Here is a 19,122-nt window from a genome sequence, read left to right as displayed (position 1 = left end):
GATGCTCACTGTCATTTGAATTGTAAATTGCAAACTTTTCGTCTTTTTATCCTTGCGATGTTATGTTTTCAACTTCACGGGAAGGATTTTTGTTTGTTTTAGCGTCCGTTAAGCAGCAGCTATTTAAATTTGTTAAACGGAATAGCAACAAATCGTTCGCCATTAATCGGAAATCCTTCTTATTTCTCTTCATTGTGTGAGCTCGCAACAAATCGCCTATGCTCATGGCGCGACCCTGACCGGAGACATATTTTCCGTTTCAATTCGAACCACGCCGGCCTGCGCCGTCCGAGGACATTTCGATGGCGGCATTACAATGAGCGTTAGCAAAGGAAAAGAAAAACGCAGTATGCCTCGATCTCCGATAGAAATAGATTCCCTTTCGAATGGGAAACGAAAGATCAAATCCAACCAAACGGCCGAACGAACGTGAAAGCGAGCGCGTGACTCTGGCGTCGTCTTCGGTTTATTTTCATTTGGTCGTACTTTTTTTCTACTCTCCGTTCGTTATCCATCGGATGAAAATGTCCTACGATGCGTGTCTCTGCTTCTTGGGTAAGTGATACATGGGATTTTCTTGGCTCCAGCTAGGTGGCGCTCGTTGGAGTAAATCGAATCATAAATCGAGTTAGTAACGACCAGGTCTTTTCCTTCCCGTAGAAGGTCTGCTTTTTATCTGCTTCGCTGGTGAAAGAAAGCTTCTTTTTATCCGTGCCTTGCTTTTTTCTGCATCTGATCGTCCTCTTTGCCCCCCGCGTCCATTTCGAAGCGGATGGTATTTCATCACCATGGCATTTCCATCGTCCTTGCGATGAGTCTGATTAAAGGGAACCGGAAAGAGATTAGATGTAAAATACCAATCTCGGACGAATCGTCCTCCGTCCGTTTCCTGCCATCGCTCTGTCGCCTTGCAAACGTGAACGACATCATTACTATTGCTTTCCTCGTGACATATCAGGTTTCGCTGGTGAAGTGAGATGGTGCTGGCGCGCAATAATTGGCCCCACCTAACGCGCCAACTGATGAAAGACCATCAGAGTTCGGTGGAAACGCGGAATCCACTTTGAAACGTGATACTTATTACTGATGTGCGGAACTCTGGACTTCGAGAGGCAATTGTGTGACATTCTGTGACCAGGATTTTATCAGGAAGTTTATGATGGCAATCTCATTGTTTCAATTTCAATTATGTCAATTATTTTGCCCACCATTGCGTTCTGGATTGTGCTCACAGCCTTTGATTGCATCGCAAAGAAAAGGAACGACGAAGAAATCGGGTAAATCACGATCTTGTGCCAACTAAAAAATTGGTCGTAATAATTATAGCACGCCCGAGAACATAACAGCATACAGCAATCGATAACAAAACATCATAACATGAGCCAACAACATCCGTAGCGGCAGCCTGTTTTAGGTCGGACAAATTCCCCCGGATAAGCGAAGAGCGAAACAAAAGACGAAAAAGGCGCGTTTCAAGCCGCCAACCGACGGAACTAAACGACGTAGCCTATTTTTCCCGGTGGGAGAAAATAGCAGTCCAGTTGCCGGAAGGGGAGCAAAGCAAAAATCAATGTTTTGCTGATTAATTATGCGAGGTCTTTTTTCTCTGTGGTTGTTGTTCGACCCGAAACGTTGGACGCCAAAGATTGTTTCGTTTATGTTTCGTGTTCCTTCTACCTTGCCAAGAGGGGTTCCTTGGCATGTTGAGGAATATCGTAAATGATTCTACGATGAATCCAACGGGTGAGAAAAAAAAGCGTTCACGGCTTCGTCACGCATCTACGACTTCTCGGGGAAGGGAGGGAAATTGGGAAATACATGCGACCTGATGATGCAGACCGGCCCCCGTGGTCCATGTGCGTTGCACGAGATACTTTCCGGCACGAACACACATTAACGAATCCGCTGTTGCGTGTGCCGTAATCTCGGGTGTGAGGGAAACATTCAACACTAACCGGAACCACGGCGGAGCTAACCTCCCGCTGATGAAACCCGAACTACGAATACGTGGAAATGTTGAATATGCCAACAATGCCCACCGGCCTCTGGGGAAAATGTCCTTCTGTAAGGATTTCCACGGACCAGGGATCATCGTCCTCGTCGTCGTCGTCGTCGTCGGCGTCGTCGCTCCGGTTGTTCGCCATTTTTATAGCCCGTAGGCTGCTCGCTGGCGCCAGCAGGATGTCACCCATCCCGCGTGCTCTGGCACGTCCCGGCATACTAAAGGTGGAAGGAGTGAAGGTGGACAAGTAATTATTTTGTCAACCTCACCGCCACGGACGCTTTCGGGCGGTTTTCGTTGGCTTTTGCGTGAAGCCCGGTGGTGGCCGCGGCTCGTACCGAAAAGCCAGTACGTTTCCGAGTGGTTCCGGTTTCGTGGTCTCCCGCGAGACGCCATCGTGGTGGTCTGAGCTCGGGCATGCAAACTTTAAGGCATGAGCGAATTCCAATTATTTTCGCATTTCGCCCAGACGCCGCGAGTAGTGAAACGATGGAATAAGTTTTAACGCCTAGAGCCAGGTCGTATCTCGTGTGCGTCACTCGTTTGGACCTTACTTTGGGGATTTCCAGCAAATAAACCAGTTTCTTTCCACTCGCAGAAATGTCTTCTTGAAGTGATGATAGTAAACGTGAAGTCATACCTTCTTACTGTAGACGTTCGCTTATCTGAATGTTGTGTGAGGAACCTCGAGTTGCACTCATGTTTATGTACTCCTTCGTTGTTTCACTTTTCTTCGCACTATAAAAGAACAATATGGTCACAAACTCTATTGCTTCAATGCTTCAGTGCTCGTTCAGTAGTGGGCTAAAAACAGAAATCAAGTATAAAGAAATTTCAATACAGACTAGGGACTCTGGTTCCACATTTAATGGTTGTCACTAGCGCTTGGAAGCATTCCATTTCTCACATCTCTCACACACATCTTACACTGCTTCAGCTAAAAATAGGTTTACACCGGTCACGGTTGCCGAAGATCAACAATCGACACCGATTGTGTCCGGACCGATAACAAATCACACACAACTATCGTTGATCAGGCAGCAGCTTTCAGATGATTTGTTTTGCACTCTGTAATGTTTGTTTTACAAACACAAACCCCCACAAATCTTCGTCATCCGTCAGACAGTAAACTGAGGAACGCAAGTGTAGTGTCTCGGCATAGAAGAAAAAAAAGGGGAAAACTTTGATGTTGCCGTCGCGAGGTCAAGCCGGTCGAGAATGCTCCACAGCGAACGCACACTAGCCCCACGTCGGGCTTGTTGTGATTCACACGCAACGAACTCCCGGAGAAGAGAGGCGCGCACACTCTTGGAAGCTTCTAAGGAACCATTCGCGTTTGGTAGGAGAAGAAAATTTGCCAAAATAATTCTAAGGGCAATCGACAAATCGGTCGATGTTGACAGCACACACAAGTACTCACACATTCACAAACACACGGTACACGGTCAGAGTGAAGAAAATCAACTTGGGAGTCGTGAACTAATGCAACCGAAAATCGTGTGCCACGTAAAACGGAATGCTTAAGCTCACCGTAGGGTCATAGATGATTGCTTCGCCGTGACTTACAATTTGCGTCTGTGTGCTTTCCTACCCCTACGGCCGGGGGGAAAACAGAGGAGAAGGTGGTGGTTTTGGGGGGTTGAACCAAACACAAGCTCGCGGACTGACGCGCGTCCCATCCGGTTCCCAGTTTCGATCTCAACTAAAACCATCGAAGCGTTTTCCGTTTGAAGAACACACTCGGCTCTCGGCGGTTCAAGAGAATCGCGCTTTTCGCTCACGGTTTCGCGTGTGTTTTCTTTTGTTCTCGCGCGATCTTGGAACTCACCGCACCTGCCATTGTTTTGACAGCGTCGCGTAGTACGAAACCGGATTCGCGTATTAGCGTCTTTCTGATAATCGAAGCGCCCAAAGCGATCGGTGAACAATGGTGATGATTCTGTTAAGCACAACAACGAAGCATCACATGCTAAGTTCACAACGTTGCTATGACAACTGTGCTGTAAAATTGGCCTCAAGTAAAGTTCGAAAAGCCCCAATGTTGAGCCTCCCCAGCAGTCTTCTCGCGTATTTTCTGTTTGTGTTGTTCGACCCACCTCACCCTCTGGCACTTCATGTTGTTGCGCCGGGACGCGTGCGCGCTACTCACTCACACACTCTCAGCTCTCGGAAGGGCGCCCTTCAGGGGCATCGATTGGGGATTGCGGTTTGGGGGATGCCAACAAGTAATGCCTGGCAGCGTGGCTATCACGGGGAGACGTCGAAACCACGCGCTGAAGCGTTACTAGCGTTACGCTGGGGCTCGTTATCACGCTGCAGTAAATGACCTACGTGCAGTGAAGCTTCGTAAAGTGCAATAGCCGAGCTGATTGTGGCTCCATCGGTTGGCTTGAGTTGAGGAATGAGGTACGGAAATTAAAATACTCACGAAATCGAAAGAAAATTGAATTATTTGACGGGTTAAGTCTGGAACCGATTGGAAGCACTTTTTTGCATGAGCACCTTTGCTTATGCTCGCATTTCATTGATAAAATGTTGAGTGCATCGTGCAATGCAGAGGGTTGAGGGCAAACATACTGGGGCTGCTTATCGTGTATATGCTTAAACGTATAATGTTTCCACTAACACAATCACCATCACATAGATAGACATCCGCGTGGTATTTTTTCGGAGCAATAAGGCACAATAGAACCGTTACTACGCTGTATCCACAAAAGGGTGTGAAATTGAAGCTCCACTTAACGATTGATTTAGCGACTGGCTTTAGTTGACACTCGTCTAATGGATGGATGGAAGGGTGGTACACTTTTTCTTTCACAGTTTCACACAATTGAAGCACTGTGGAATGCTAACCACGCCTGTTAAAAATGGAAAACCACGTACACGCACAAGCGACCCTTACAAGGAGCATAATCACAGAATACGGTTTCACATCACATCAAGCCGTGCCTCCAATGTTGTGAAATGTTGTAAATTTTCCTCATCGTGGCGCGATGAACCGTGACTGTCCGCACTGGGGCCGCACACTTTCCAGCCCAAAGTTGACAAAAGTACTGTCAAGCTCGCTCCGGGACTACGCGATTCAATGCCGTTTCTCGCACACAATCATGTGATCCACGGCATGGCACATGAAGAAAGATGCCCGTTTTCATGCGCAATGGTTTTCCGTCACTCACTCACACTGTGAGCTCACTCGGACTCTCCGAAGTCGTGTAACTGCCCTTGTCCAGAATGCAGTGTCGAATCTGCAGGGGAATCTGCAAACCGTTACTATGAATTAAAAGTATCCTTTCCCGCTCCCGGCTCCCGGCTTCCGGCTTCGGATGGGTATAATTAGTTGGTGGGAACGACAACAAAAAAGTTTTAAAAACAAGTAAAACAATTTGACGCATAGGGGGAAGGGGGGGGGAAGAAAATGTAACACTTCTAGAGTTGATATGAAACGGAATAAAACCTTGCTGCACTGAAGGCAAATTTATTAACAATAACGATATCGGCTAAGCGCCTCCCGAGCGTGTAAAGAAGACCCTTTTTAAACATTACCGAAACATTTACGATACATAGTACACATGATATTCTAACACACCATTGCATTCACATTTCCAAAAGGCACTTGCAAAACAAAAAAGAAAATTAACGCCACGTAAAGAAGGAGTAGGGAATTCGGTGGAAAGAATTCTCCCCAAAAAGGAATGACCAGCATAAGGATCTCCCAGCATCAGTTCTTGCCGTTAGTTCGAGCCTTCAAGCAGCAGACTGCGTTGATGGTTTCTTGTTGCGACTTTTCCCGCCATTGGTCATATGTTGCTGCTGTTGTTGATTCATTTGCTGTTGTGGGGCCGTTGCACCAGAATGTGACGCTTTGGTGGCAAAAGCGGTTTGTTTTTGCTGCTGGAAGCTGTTCCGGACGTCGCTCATAGTGGGCGATTGCTTGGCCAGTGGTTTCAGTGACGTCGGAGTAGGGGACTTTACGGGCGGGCCGGCCACTACCCCGGGGATGTTGTGATTGATCGGTTTGTTTTCATTGTTTTCCGGCGAGCTTGTTAGGTTAGGGATACTCTTTGAAGGCGTCGTAGTGCTGCTGGTAGCCGCACTACTATTGCCGTCCGTTCCGACCGATGCTGAAGATTGCGCGTTGTTTCCCTTTTCTACAATGTCAATCAAAGAAAATGCATTAATACATATTCTACTATTGATGTTGAACTTCTGATTTACCTAAGTCAGCAGCCGATTGAGACCGAATGGGTGGATTGATCGATTTGGCGCTAGTAGAATTCTTCGAAGCACCCGCTGACGCATCGATACCATTCTTATGTTCGCTTGCAGATCGCTTTAGAGTCTCGGGTTTCGGTGCAACCGCAGCCTGCTGGCTTCCTCCGTTCAACTTCTTGTCCGCTTCGAGGGTAGGTTTCTTGGGCGAAGGATCAGCATCGGATTGCGAGCTGATGGAGTCATCCGATGGCGATGAGATGTCGTCCACCTGAAGAAAAGGAAGAGATAGATGTGAAATAAGTTCCACTAGGGAGATGGTTCTTCCTATGCTCGACTTACGTTGAAACTGGAATCGTCAACGTTAGCGTACTTATCGAGCAGCTCCTTGTATCCGGCATCTTCGAATGAATCTTCATCGCTGGCCCCCTCCTCGTCGCTCTCGGCTTCACGCTGGTTCAGGTTGCGCTTCTTCGACACGGCCACGGATCGCTTTTGTGCCGCAGTCGAAGGCTGATCCTTACGGAACACCACGGCATGGGCCACGTCCGAGTTGAGGTCCGTCGCCCGGTACGGCCGGGTGCAGATGACCATCTTTAGCGGCAGAATAATGCGCTGAAGCCAGGATGAAGCGATCCCCTGTGGAGATTCCTCCGAGGACACCTCAAGCCGAGAGATACGCTGCAGTCGCTGTCCGCGATACTTCAGGGCGCGTAGCTTTCGTCGCTTGTTTTGCAGAAAACCCACCATGGTCGCCGGAAGCACCGGACCACGTCCGATCGCTCTCGCGCCCATCGACAGAACCGTTCGGATCAGACGCAGTACGATCAGCGCCGGGAGGAAGAGCAACCAGGGCAGGGGCCGTATCAGTGGCGGACCGGAAATGTTTGTTCCCGCGTCTTCACTTTCCTCGGTTCCGGCGGCGGCCGCCACCTTTTCGGTGACCGCCGTCTTTTCCGTCATGATCGGAGGATTCTGCGGCAGGGACCAGCGAGCCGTTTTCTCCACCGTCCAGAGCAGATTGTCGACGCGCTTGTACACGAATTGCCCGATGGAAGTAATCGCTGCCCGCGCCAACACATCGTACAGCATATCCGGAAGGGTGGAACCTCGCGCTTCGGCGATCTCCTGTCGCGGTTACAATCGGAAAGGACGGAAGGGACAAGTGGTATTAAGGCGGCAACGTGTTATCAGAGGCAAACATCAAATCAAAACATGTCTGCCGGGAGCGATCAGATTGAAACGAAGCTCTGTTTCCGCCCTCCGCGACTCACCTGCTCGTCTGCCGCACTGACTGCGTTCGCTTTTCCCATGGTTGGAACCTTGGGCTCTGGTATCGGTCCAGGTTCCAGGCTCTACACGCCCTTGCACAGTGGTCGCCGGTTCCAAAGGACGCTCTCCCGTACGACACACAGATCCGATCGGAGCACTCCGACAACTAGTGGCAACCGAGCGACCCGAAAGTGATCGTATCGATCGGTCCTGCAGTACAATATACTGATGATAAGCGAGGTTAGAGTTCTCTCATGCAAGCATAGGGCGACGGAAGGGCCCTGGACGGGGGAGTAAATCGCCATCATCGTTCGCTACCAATCGGTCAGAATTGTCTACACTACTACAAGCGGCTTCGCAGCCGGTACTTGATACTCCTACATTTGCATGGCATACAAATTAGGCAGCTTTCAATAAATAATAATCGGCTGTCCGCCGTAATCATTTCAATCATGCTATTTTTGCCTGCAAGCAGAGCTTCGCACGGTCATTTCAAAGCGGAGGAATTGTGATAAAGAATGTTTCTTTTGGTTTAATTCTCATCAGTTACACACAGGCGCACATTCGGTGAAAGAATGCATTCAATTGCTGCTATCAGGGACCGCGTGCAACTTGGAGAGTTCAGAGATTATCAACGTGGAGAAAGTTTATTGAAATTAAATCAAACACTGACTTACAGTACGACTACACACCAGGCCTAGAGGTTAAAGTGCACGCCGTGCAGTTTGCAATAAAATAAGGACAGGGTGGACGTTGCATGGAGACCAAACCATAGACATCTTACCTTACTGGACAGGGCGATCTGCTCGTGGACAGATAGGCCGGGGACAGGTACACAAAAAATATCACACAAAAATCCACCCGCGTAAAAATCACACACAAACACTCACGACGATTCCGTTAGGGATGGAATGTTCACGATCGTAGGGCTCCTCACTTTATTTTGCTTTTAATCGATGGTTTCACTACTGTCCAAAGAGCACTCTAGTCGTGATCGGGTTTAAACCAGTGTTGCCCCGGGAAACTTTTTTCGAAGCTCCAACAAGAGACGGCACGTGGTTGAAGCCTTCGGCGTTCGTCCTCTGAGTGATATGGAACGATATCGTGATGGGCGAGGTGGGTCCTGTTGCCGACCAAAGCTCGACAATACTACCAACAGCGCGGAGGCGAAAAGATCTCCAGTTCGGACCCGCCTTTGGAGATCAGACGTTTAACCCCTTTGATCCCGGAGACGTTTGAGCACGCTGGTGATAGAATAGAACTTGGGTACACCCAGAACGGATCACCGGAGCTGGTTACCTGCAGTGCACGGATCAGTGTAGTGAACTGAACTCTCGCGAACGAATCGGTGTTTGGGCAATACCGACCGAACGGACGTCCATTTGATTGCCCGGACAGTGCAATCTTGACCCACTACTGCTTTCGGTCCCTGCTATCATCGCATTCGATTCCATCGGTGTTTGTTTGCCTTCCTGACAGCATTTGCCATCGAATGGACGGGGCAAAGCGGGCAGGAAGAAAAATGATGAGGAGTACGGGTTCTGTTGCAAACGATGCGATTAAAGAAGGTATGGTTGCATTGCGCGATAGGAGCAGCTGCAGATGCATGTGAAGCATGCAACGGATGAATTGTTTTCGATTTTTTTTGCACCAAGAACAATGATCCCGTTGGCACACGTTTTGCATTCGTCCAGTCGATATGGGGGGGGCGATAATTGTAAGCATTGTATGGCACTAGAGAATCTGCCCTTATCTTATTTACTATACGTTTAAATAGTAACAACAACAGTTGGGTAATTATTTTTGTGCAACGGCGGTTTGAATTTGTTTTGAACTGACAGCCTTCCTTGAAATCCTCTCCCAAAATCGAGTTCCCGTGAGAGAATGACCTTTAGCCGATACAACCGGTAAAGACTAGAGTTGTGCTTAATGAATCTTTTGGCGAGATTGATTCATAGGACTCTTTTTCCTAAGATTCATTCAAATGGATCCATGAATCTTTCGGGATTCGAATCTTCAAAACTTAATGAATCTTTCGAAGCCTTAATGAATCTTCATGAATCTTTCATGGATCTGTCACGAATCTCCACGATTCTTCCGTTGGCGTAGATTATGCGACCAAAAACAGGGGGTTCCTTAACCCATTTTTGAACCATCATTTTTCCTCAGCTTTGGGAATCTCTTATCCGAAGATTCATGAATATCTAAAACACAAAGAATCATTCCGATTCATGAATCTGAATCGGAATTATACAACACTAGTAAAGACTTATTTTCCCGTTTCGTGTGCGTACACGGAATGAATGTGTTGGTGCAAAACACATGCACGGAATGCGAATGTGTTCGTGAGCGGGCTCATGAATCTCTGAGAGATGTGAGAGATCCGGAGAAAAAACAACAATAAACACAAGTCAGTTTGGTGTCAGCCTTCGTTCGAATTGGACGTTTCGCTTCAAACGTTGCACGCGCATTTCCGCGAAGTGTTCTCGCGAAAGTCACAAATTCGCGCGTGAAGCACACAACAGGTTTGTTGGTGTTTTTTTTGTCGTTGTTCCTCCCTTCAACCCTTTCGCTTCAGTTCGCGACAGGCGTGGAGAAGTGGCGTGTGCAGTTTTTTGCTTCTTTTGCTTTCCCAAATCACGTTCTCGGTCTTCCTGTATTCCTCTTTCGTGTTTCACAATCTCAATCGCATCTCCTGCGAAGCTGTGTGTGTCTTTAAGGTGTTCCTTTCTTCCCTGCTTCTGTTTAAAATGCTACTTGTCCCCTCCGAGACGGCCCGAGTCAAGGATCGGTTGGCGACACTCTTTTAATTTTTTCACATTTGTGCTTTCCCCCCATATGTCTGTGTTTGTGTGTTTATGCTCCCCTTTGCGCCGCCCAAACTAAAAGGTTTGATCAAGTGTGTACTATCCCGATCGAGTGTGCTTATGCGGTTTCCGTCCTCCGTCCCCGCTTTTTCTTCATTGGAGGGTTTTCGTGGGTTTTGTCGCAGCTTCCGGAAGCTGGTTGTTCGGTGTGGATCGGTCGACCAAAAACCCTCCCCACCGGACACAAAAGAAGAAACGCAGCTCACAGCTCGATGACATTTTCGTTTCGCGCTGATCGCGCGCAGGTTTGCGCAAGGAGCCAACAGTGTACCTAGTTTAACAAACGCGCGAGTGCTTGTGTCCTTCTACGGTCAGCTTAACCAACGTCGTCTCGGAAAGGTGCAAGACCTTATGTCGAGAACTGTGCTTTAATTTGCTTGCTAATGAAATAAGCCACATTAACCACGTGTGTGTGCTTGTGTGCGTTCACGTATGTGTGCTTTACGTGCATTATTTCATCATGCCAATATCCAGTTTCTTGCGTCCAGTTTCCATCATGATGCAGCACCCTGCCTCCCCCCGGGCTGCGCCCCTGTCCCCCCATCGAGGCTCGGTTGTTGATTGTCCTTGTCTCGCGAAGGAGCAGGTTTTTCTGGCCGTTGAGGGTTGAACAACAAATGAATCAGAAAAAAGCCCACCTGAGGCCAGTGGCGGTTTTTTTTAGTGCTATACCTCCGTCGTGCTGTGTTGTGTTTCGGACCTCGTGTTACGCACCACCGAGCCAGAGCCCGGTACCGACATCACATAAAACATGTTGTCAACGGTCCACAATCGGTCATCGGAGAAGACGATGAAATCAACAACTGAAAGTGTGCTCGTACTCAAAGTAATAAAAAAAACACAAACGCAAAATACAAAGATTCAGTGGCATCTGCTCAACGAACCGGCGTCATCACGGCGTCTCCTCCAACCGCAATCAAAAGATGCTGCGAACGCTTTCCTTTACCATGTTGCCGATGCGCCGTGAAGATGTTGTGATCGATGGATATAAAATGAGTGCGGATGGATATTAAATAATGCGCATGAGCAGACCGTCTACCCTGTCTTCACGTCTTCCTCCATGTGCCTCCGGTTTCGTGGATGTGTTGACGGCAGAAGCGTAAGTGCGTGAAGAAAAATCGAGATGCTTCAAATGGGAACCGGCGCGATCTGAGCAAAAGGGAAGAGCTGTGATGATTGTTGCTCAATTACCGAGGCTCATTATCATCATGAATAGCCGAGGGGTGGGTGCGTCAATATTTGCCCAAAAAATCTTGCGGTGACCGTGTGCTTCCAGAAGACGAACAAAAACCGCCTCTTGTGTGTAGTAATTATGCGTGTGTGCGTGTGTGTGGTTGGATTTTCCTTTTATTACCATCGGCAAGCAAGCAAGCGTGGGTGGGTGGATGGAGTGAGATTTTTCCGAACAGCAAATGAAAACGCTACCGAAATGGTCTGAAGAGAATCATTATTTCCTCCGCCCTCTAAAGTGGAAATATTCCTCAAGGAAGTGGTTTTTGGCGATGCCTTGAAATCGATTGATTTTGGATCAATTTTATTCAATTTTCCCCCGCGCTTTCCGATACCGATTTCTAGCCCATTATCCCAGGCCAATTTATGAATCGATGTGCTGCGATGACGTGCCTGGCTGTGTGTGTGTATACTCGTATGTGTGCTGAGTTTCATGAACCCCTAGGAAAATGAAAAACATCCTCTTGAAAAGGAAAAGTTTGCAAAAGTGTCGGCTGGTCAGGTAAAAATAGAAAACGCGGCGCAATGAAGATCATCCATTTGTTAGTGATAGCTCGGCTTTCGTGTTGATTTTCATGAACACTCCGAGAAGAGGTTTAAGGCTAACCGATAAGGCCCACAAATGACGACAACAATGCTGAAGAGAAAGTATTCAATAGATGACCGTTGAGATCCCCCCGCCATTGTTTGTAATTTCGCAACGAATTCTGCGCGCGAATCGAAAGACTTCAACGGTAAGTCTAGCGAGAAAAAGCCACCGACCGGAGGTCAGTCGCTCTTCTAGGAATGTCGGTATGAGATTTGGAAGGTTCGTTTCTTACTTACTGAGCTTCGATTAACGGAGTAAGTGTCCCGAGCAAAAAAAAAACAGCCAGCTCTTCTTTCGCCAACGGTAATTATCCGCTCGCTGATTGAGACATATCGGACGGTGCCTCGTGCGCGCTGAAACATGGAAAAGGCACATCTGATGCTCGGGATAGTCCACGGGCCAGCCGTAGCTCAAGCCTCACCCCTCAACGCGCGCGCGCAACCAACCGAAACAACCGAATCTGTGAACCTGGGAGCTAGAAGAAAAGCGTTGTAGAAAAGCAAAGCAAGCAGAACCGGACCGGACCGAACTGAACTGAAACCCTAAATTATTCCAAATCAAACGGAAAGTTCACCGATCAGTGAACCTCTTTCCTGGCGGTGGCGTTTGCGCTGCGGTCCGAAAACGGAAAATGCTTGCTTGCTTGCTTGCTCGCTTGCTTGCTTTTCTTCTCCGGCTGCCTGGCCTCCTTGGATGGAAACGTGGTTGCTTTGCCTACTGGCTTCGGGCGGGGAAACACAAACACAGACACTCACCATTCACCACCCTCACGATTAAATTGCCCACCTCTCCTGTTACCCGCTCCTCCTCCAGGGATGAAGGTGGCCATCGTCGAACCGTATCAATAACCCGTTCGTTCTTCTCTTCTCGCGCAACAATCTGTGCCGCCGAAGTCTATCGAAGTTTTGCAGACAACGAGCAGGCGCTCGCGTTTATACACGGTTATAATAATCTAATTATAGTCCGTAAAGTCAACATACGGTACTCAATGGCAGCATGATTTATTTTGAAGAAAACACATACACTGAAGCGCACAAGCCTTCTCCAGACTCCAGAGCCAGTCGTCAAAAGGTCCGGGCGGGCCTTCAACGTCCGTTCACGTGCAAGGGTGAATACACAGAAAACCCTTTTGCTGTCCCAAAGCCACCCACCCTCGGGGAAGGGGTGGGAGCGGCAGCAACGTGTTACGTTTTTGCGCATGGTCGTTTGCGATCGAGTTTCGCTCCATTCCCGAAGATCTCTTTCTCCAAACCCTCCCCGGAACGCTGCCGAACGTCAACCGGTTCGCGGTTCGGTGATCTTGGCTTGACTGGGAAAGGGCAGGGGTGGGGAGGCTGGGGAGAGAAAATGCGGCCGGCGCGACGATGCGCTTCATCATCGCCGAATGCTGTCGGCAAAAACCGCCGGCGGGAGAAGGAAGGAGGCAAAAACCGCAAACCGATCCGGTCGGGGGGGGGGGGGGGGGGGGGGGGGGGGGGGGGGGGGGGCAAAGGAGTATTATTTCATCCAAGCCTTTTCTTGTGCCGTTCCAGAGGGAGAGAGAGAGTGTGTTGCTTAGCGTTTGCCGGTAGACACACCGATCACTTTGAAAATGTGGCTCCTTAAGCTTGCAAAGCTAAAAATGCATTAAAAATTACGGTATGGACGTTTTACTGGAGGCAATCGAAGGAAAAACCTACACCATCCAAAAGGCAGACAGGGTGATTCTTCAAAAACCTACTGCTGAAAGCAACCCCCAGGTGACAGATTGACAGCAACAGATCTTGATCTCTTGCCGTACAGACACACGCACACACACTGCGCACTACTTGTCGTATGCTGCGGGCCATAATAAGCAAACCATAAGCAAACCAGTGTTTGGCAAGTTGTGCTGGACACGTGGGAGGTATCGTGTGTTTAGTTTTCTCGTTTCTCTAGCGAGGTGGGGGAACATATTGTTAAGAAGTTTACTCAATTACGCAGAAGATTACGCACCACACAGCACGATCACATTTCAAAGACATTTCAAGCAACTGGCAGTTATTTTCAGATTATTGAAATGTTGTTATTCTTTGGTCGCATTTTAGTAATCTCCCATCGCTCTTAATATAGTCTATATCTCCAAATATATTTTTTTTATACATCATATGTCTTTTATTTCTAGTGTAACAACCCGTTCGTGGCTATGTTGTTTCAAATACATCCGACGCATCTGCGTTTTGCTACCGATTCGATTCTACCGCCAGAGAAAGCCTTCGGTGGCTGCCGAACCCAATGATGATGATGATCGCTCATGAATTAAACGCTGCAATAAAACATAGTGAAAAGAGGCAAATGGGAGAGAAAAAAAAGGAACCACGATCCAGCACGATCGCTTTCCTTCGCGGGTAGCAAAAGGAAGTTTGAGATGCTTGCTAGGGCCATTGAAAAGGGAAGGAATACGGAGAGTTGAAGGGAAAAAAAAGTCCTACCTAGATGTAACGATGAAACACAGACACACGCACACACGAGGGTCGAGCTGGAAGGCAAAGTGAAGAAGCAAGTATTGATGAATTTTATTGAAGCAAAATCGATAGAAAAAGGGTACCACTCGTCCGGCGAAAGGGGACGGACGGGTGGTGGGAAACCAAACTTTACTTCATCCCGTGCCGGGTTACTGGATGTTCCGTGGTCTTGTCTTTGGACGGATGATTGATCTCGGATGCCGAAAGAAGACGGCTTGAAACAACTAAAGCCGATCAATAATGGCGAACGAAAGAGAAGAAAGCGATCGATCGGGCTTATAAAAAGTGTATAAAAAAACGCTTGCCAAGTCGGAGGGAACCACATAAGGCTGCGTTTGGTGGAGAGGAGAAGGAGGAGAACCAGCCCCATAAGCTTCCCGCAAGAAAGCCCTCGACGCGAATGGTTTGTGGAAAATTCGATCTTTCATACGATCGGCAGCACGACACACACGGGGCCGGACTATGAAATACCGCAACGAATCGCGTCGACCGATTCCGCCGCACCTGTCCACCGCCGTCGTTCCTCCCGAAGACCTTGGCTTCCTCCTGACAGAACCCCCCGCGCCCGGCCTTTCCCCGCGCATGAAAAGCCAAGTCGTCGCTCAAGATGTTGTCGTCCGGCAGCCGGGCAACAAGCAAGAAGTGATGGTAGTTGTGTGTTACTTCACGTTCGCACCCGGCATTTGTCGCCAGACACACGCACGACGACTTTAAGACTTTCTTGCCTTTCTTGCCTTCCACCTGCTCTCTCTCTCTCCCTTCCCCGCCTCTCCTAGGCTTCGGCTCGATGAAGGAGCAATCGATTAAACGAGTGCGATCGATCGTGGGTTGACGAGGCCCGGCAACTTTTTGTCACATAAGTCGGTTGTTTCATTGCCGCGAGGCAAGCTTAAATGCCAGCGAGGGAGCAGGTTTAACTCTGCACGCGATGTTGCCCCTTAACGGGAGTGAGTTTTCATCCTGCTGCTGCTATATTCTTTCGCTTCTTTACGGAAGGAACACTCCTCTGGGAAACACGATCTAAACGTTCACTCAGGGTTTTTGGGGGAAAAGGTTCACTCAGTCCAATACGCAACTAGAAGAAACAAATACTTATGGCACCCTCGTTCGTTACATCACGGGACCGGTCTTTAGGCGTAATGATAATCTTCCACTCCTAGGCCTTTTGAAGTAGATGATGATCATTCGTTTGGCGGTAATTATTATTACCGGACCCCTGCCCCACAGTACCCACTCCTCGCCTGCTCCCGAGTGGTCCAAATTGCTTTATCATCCTCCAGTCCCCATGGTCGGTCGCTTCTTCTTGGCGGTGTAATTACCCGCGCTTACCTTCTCGTCAATCGTCAGCGCATAGGTCGACATTCGTTCCACCCCATGTGTGCATCGTCAATCATCGCGGTTGCGGCTGAAACGAGACTTGAATACCGAAAAACCGGTGCCCGGTGGTTTCGCTGCATGTGTGACCTGTTCCTCCTGCATTCGTTCCTGGTCCGGATCTTCAGTGCCTTCCTGCACTGCCATTGCTTCGAATCGAAGAGGGAGTGCGTGAGCGAGTCGATGGGGTGTGCAGTTGATGTTTATCGCGGCAGGAGGAAGTAACGAAAGTGCACCTTACATTTCCTCTCGCGTGAAGAATGCACCCGAACTACCGTTTCTGCTCGTAAACTAAATCTCTAACGCTACGTTTAATGTTCTTCTCCACAGGAGGCGGTCGCCCGGATTGGGGGTAAACGAAATTCAATAGAAAAGAAGCTCGAAATCCTTCGTGCCGTCAGCTCGAGTGCAGTGACCCCCGGGAGGACGATCCACGGAATCGTGATCTTGTTCCCGTTGGCATCGTGCGTAGTGATGAGTTCAGTGTTAAATCGTTGTGATCGGTGGTTTACAAATGAATAAAAGTGTGTTTTTTAGAATAAAGCGGCTTTCGCTCGAAAAATGTATTGTATTAAAGAGTGCTGGTTTGTGAGTTTTGTGTGTGTGATATTCGAAATACGTGTACTATTTAATGCACGTCACGGAAAATAAGTTCAAGAAGTGGAGTGTTACTACATGAAAGAGAATCATAGTGTTTAGTGAAATATAGCATGGTGGAAAGTGTTGAACCTATTAATCTTCTAACGTAATCGAAGCAGAGCTGATTGAAAAATCAAAAATTGTTTTCCTGAGATTCAACACGGAGGTGCAGAAAGACCTAAAGGTAAGTTCAGATACTTATACATAGTAAGCTTTGGTTTTTCGAACGCTCATATCGTAAGCGAATGAGCAAATAAATCACTCGAGTGGCAAATAGTACTGTGTGGAGGAAAAGGTGGGCTTCCACAATGCTCAAGGCGGGTTACAAAACAAAGACAAAAACACACCAGCGATCCTACAAAGTCCAGTTTCCTTTTGCGATTGCAATAATGATGCGGAATTCCTTTGCGTGCGTTGATGAGCATGAGTTGTGAGGTTGGGCGGTGGCCGCATCGTAAGATGGTTTTCTTCTCGCGCCCTCTTTTCCTGTCCCTTCTTCTTCCTCTCGCAAGTGTCTCGAACACTTACGATTGCGTCAACGGTGGCCGAAGGCGATGGGCGGGATTTAGATATAATTTTATGGAGTTCCACCCCGCCGCAACTCCGCCGAACGGCGGCAGCCGATGAGTAGTTGCTTCTGTTTCTGCATTGTTTTGTCACCGTGAAATGATCGGAAGGCAACGAAACACTGCTGTCCTTGTGCCTCGTGTTGACGGAGTGTTTTACCGCTGTTTGGACGCATGCTGTAAGTAAAAAGAAACAAGAGCTGACTCCTGCTCCTCAGAGACGGAAGGCGTTGAACGCCTCGTTTCGATCGTTTACCCTCGTTGCGGTAATGATGACGAGAGAATTAAAGTAACGAGTGTCCGGGCAGGTTTCGCGTCAAGTTAAACCATCATTCCACTGGCAGCATCCGTAATTGGTGTTTTGCAAAGAAGTTGTTGTTATGGATACATTTTCTGCAGTAAAAAACGTCTTTAATATTCAATGCCACTTATGCTGGTTTTTATCCGCTGTCTTTTCTTCATCAACATTGTCAAACAGGGTTTTGAAACTTTAAAAGGTGTAAGTTAGTTCCGGTTTCACATCAATACAACCTACATCCTCGTATGGTAACGTTTCCTGTCGATATCTCTCTAATACCCAATGGAATTTAAATTCCATTTTATTTGTATATAACTGCTCTTACAAATTAGTTAATCTTTCCCTTTGTCAACCTGCCCAGAATAAAATCAAACATTCAACGGGACATAAATAAAATTTAACGTCTCGCAGTTAAGTCGAGTTTTGGTTGTTTTGGCTTACGCTTGAAAATGGATGCAGCACCAGGAAACGTAAGCGAAACCGATTCGGTACCGATTTGTACCGCAATCAATGTGAGAAAGCACATAATCTTTCAACGTGTATTCATTATCACAAGCCACTAATAATTATTATCTTTTTGGTGTGTATATGCATTTAATCCTTCCTGATTTCTCCACATTCTTTGCCATTGCGTTGCCATAAATATTGTTTCTGTCAATCTGATCGTAAAATCAGCCGCTCAACGTTACTCGTGTGCCCTTCGGATCGGTTCGGAGCGGGTTGGGAATCAGATTTCATGGCCGATCAGATTTCATTAGTGGCCTGGAATGCATGACAAAAAAAAAGTCACGAAGGTCTGTGGGAAGGATGCCGATAATTCTTGGACGCACAACCGCGACGACGACGACCACGACGACACAAACCACCACCCAGGAAGACGGTCAACGGTTTTCCGAAGGTGGCGGGATGTGTTTTCGAGGCGGAACCGAGCACAAAATTGCTGGGGCTACAAAAGGCTACAACTTCTGCGAAGATAAAGCCTCTGCCTGGGCGATGTCTGGGGTGGCGAGAGAAATGAAATGTTTACCCTGCCGGTGGCTGCTTCCAGAGCGATTTTCCCCAAAATATCCTATGAGATACGGGACCTGGACTCAGACCTCTCTTGTGGTCGCGGCAGGTGTCTCGCAAATGGGGTACGATAAACGATAAACAACGGGCGCGCACCGGCAATTAATAACGCGCGAGGCGCCGGAACATCTTTTCCGCGGCAAGTGTGGTCCCTCCCGCCAACAAGAAGTCCCCTTTCGGAGTCCCTCCACCGAGCGGGGTGAGAGAATGGGCGTATTGGGCATCCGTATTTGGATGCTCCGGTCTCTGGCGTTCGTCGTTCGGCTACGGATGATAATTTTGGTTGGGTTTTTTTTTCCGTCGGCCGATGGGGGCATCATTAGTGCGTTAATGTTTCAATTTTCTCGCAAGAGGAGACTATCAATAGGTAATTAATGCTGGACTTTACGACCACGGACCAACCGGATGAGTCATTTTAATGGTGAAGCAAAACCCCTATAACTTGGGAGACTTGATAGGGAGAGGGAGGGAGAGCCTGGAAGCCAAACATCCGGATATCAGTAAAAACATTTTCCGGTGATGAAA

The 19,122-nt window shown here is 48.1% G+C and overlaps 1 protein-coding gene across 2 annotated transcripts; it reads right to left on the bottom strand.

The window, feature by feature from the left end:
- Positions 1–5,434: 5,434 nt before the first annotated feature.
- LOC131267478 (uncharacterized) lies at positions 5,435–8,585 on the bottom strand. Of its 2 annotated transcripts, none has more exons than XM_058270364.1 (5): positions 8,268–8,585; positions 7,486–7,708; positions 6,554–7,339; positions 6,218–6,482; positions 5,435–6,150 (listed from the first exon to the last, which is right to left on the bottom strand). In XM_058270364.1, exons 2-5 carry the CDS (start codon positions 7,522–7,524, stop codon positions 5,747–5,749), a joined length of 1,494 nt encoding a protein of 497 aa, XP_058126347.1. In that variant the 5' UTR covers positions 7,525–7,708; positions 8,268–8,585; the 3' UTR covers positions 5,435–5,746. The 2 variants fall into 2 exon arrangements, with proteins under 2 accessions (XP_058126347.1, XP_058126348.1); XM_058270365.1 differs by having other exon boundaries at positions 7,486–7,693.
- Between the last annotated feature and the right edge of the window lie 10,537 nt (positions 8,586–19,122).

This window comes from Anopheles coustani, chromosome 2 (assembly GCF_943734705.1).
Source record: "Anopheles coustani chromosome 2, idAnoCousDA_361_x.2, whole genome shotgun sequence".
NCBI lineage: Eukaryota > Metazoa > Arthropoda > Insecta > Diptera > Culicidae > Anopheles > Anopheles coustani.
This window is presented reverse-complemented; position numbering and strand designations above follow the sequence as displayed.

What these genes read in the sequence shown, in the direction of transcription:
- LOC131267478 (XM_058270364.1), bottom strand. Translation starts at nt 7,524, where the DNA reads ATGGGAAAAGCGAACGCAGTCAGTGCGGCAGACGAGCAG. An exon ending in TTGACGATTCCAGTTTCAAC is followed by an intron (nt 6,483 to 6,553) that starts GTAAGTCGAGCA and finishes CCTTTTCTTCAG; the next exon opens with GTGGACGACATCTCATCGCC. An exon ending in TCAATCGGCTGCTGACTTAG is followed by an intron (nt 6,151 to 6,217) that starts GTAAATCAGAAG and finishes TTGACATTGTAG; the next exon opens with AAAAGGGAAACAACGCGCAA.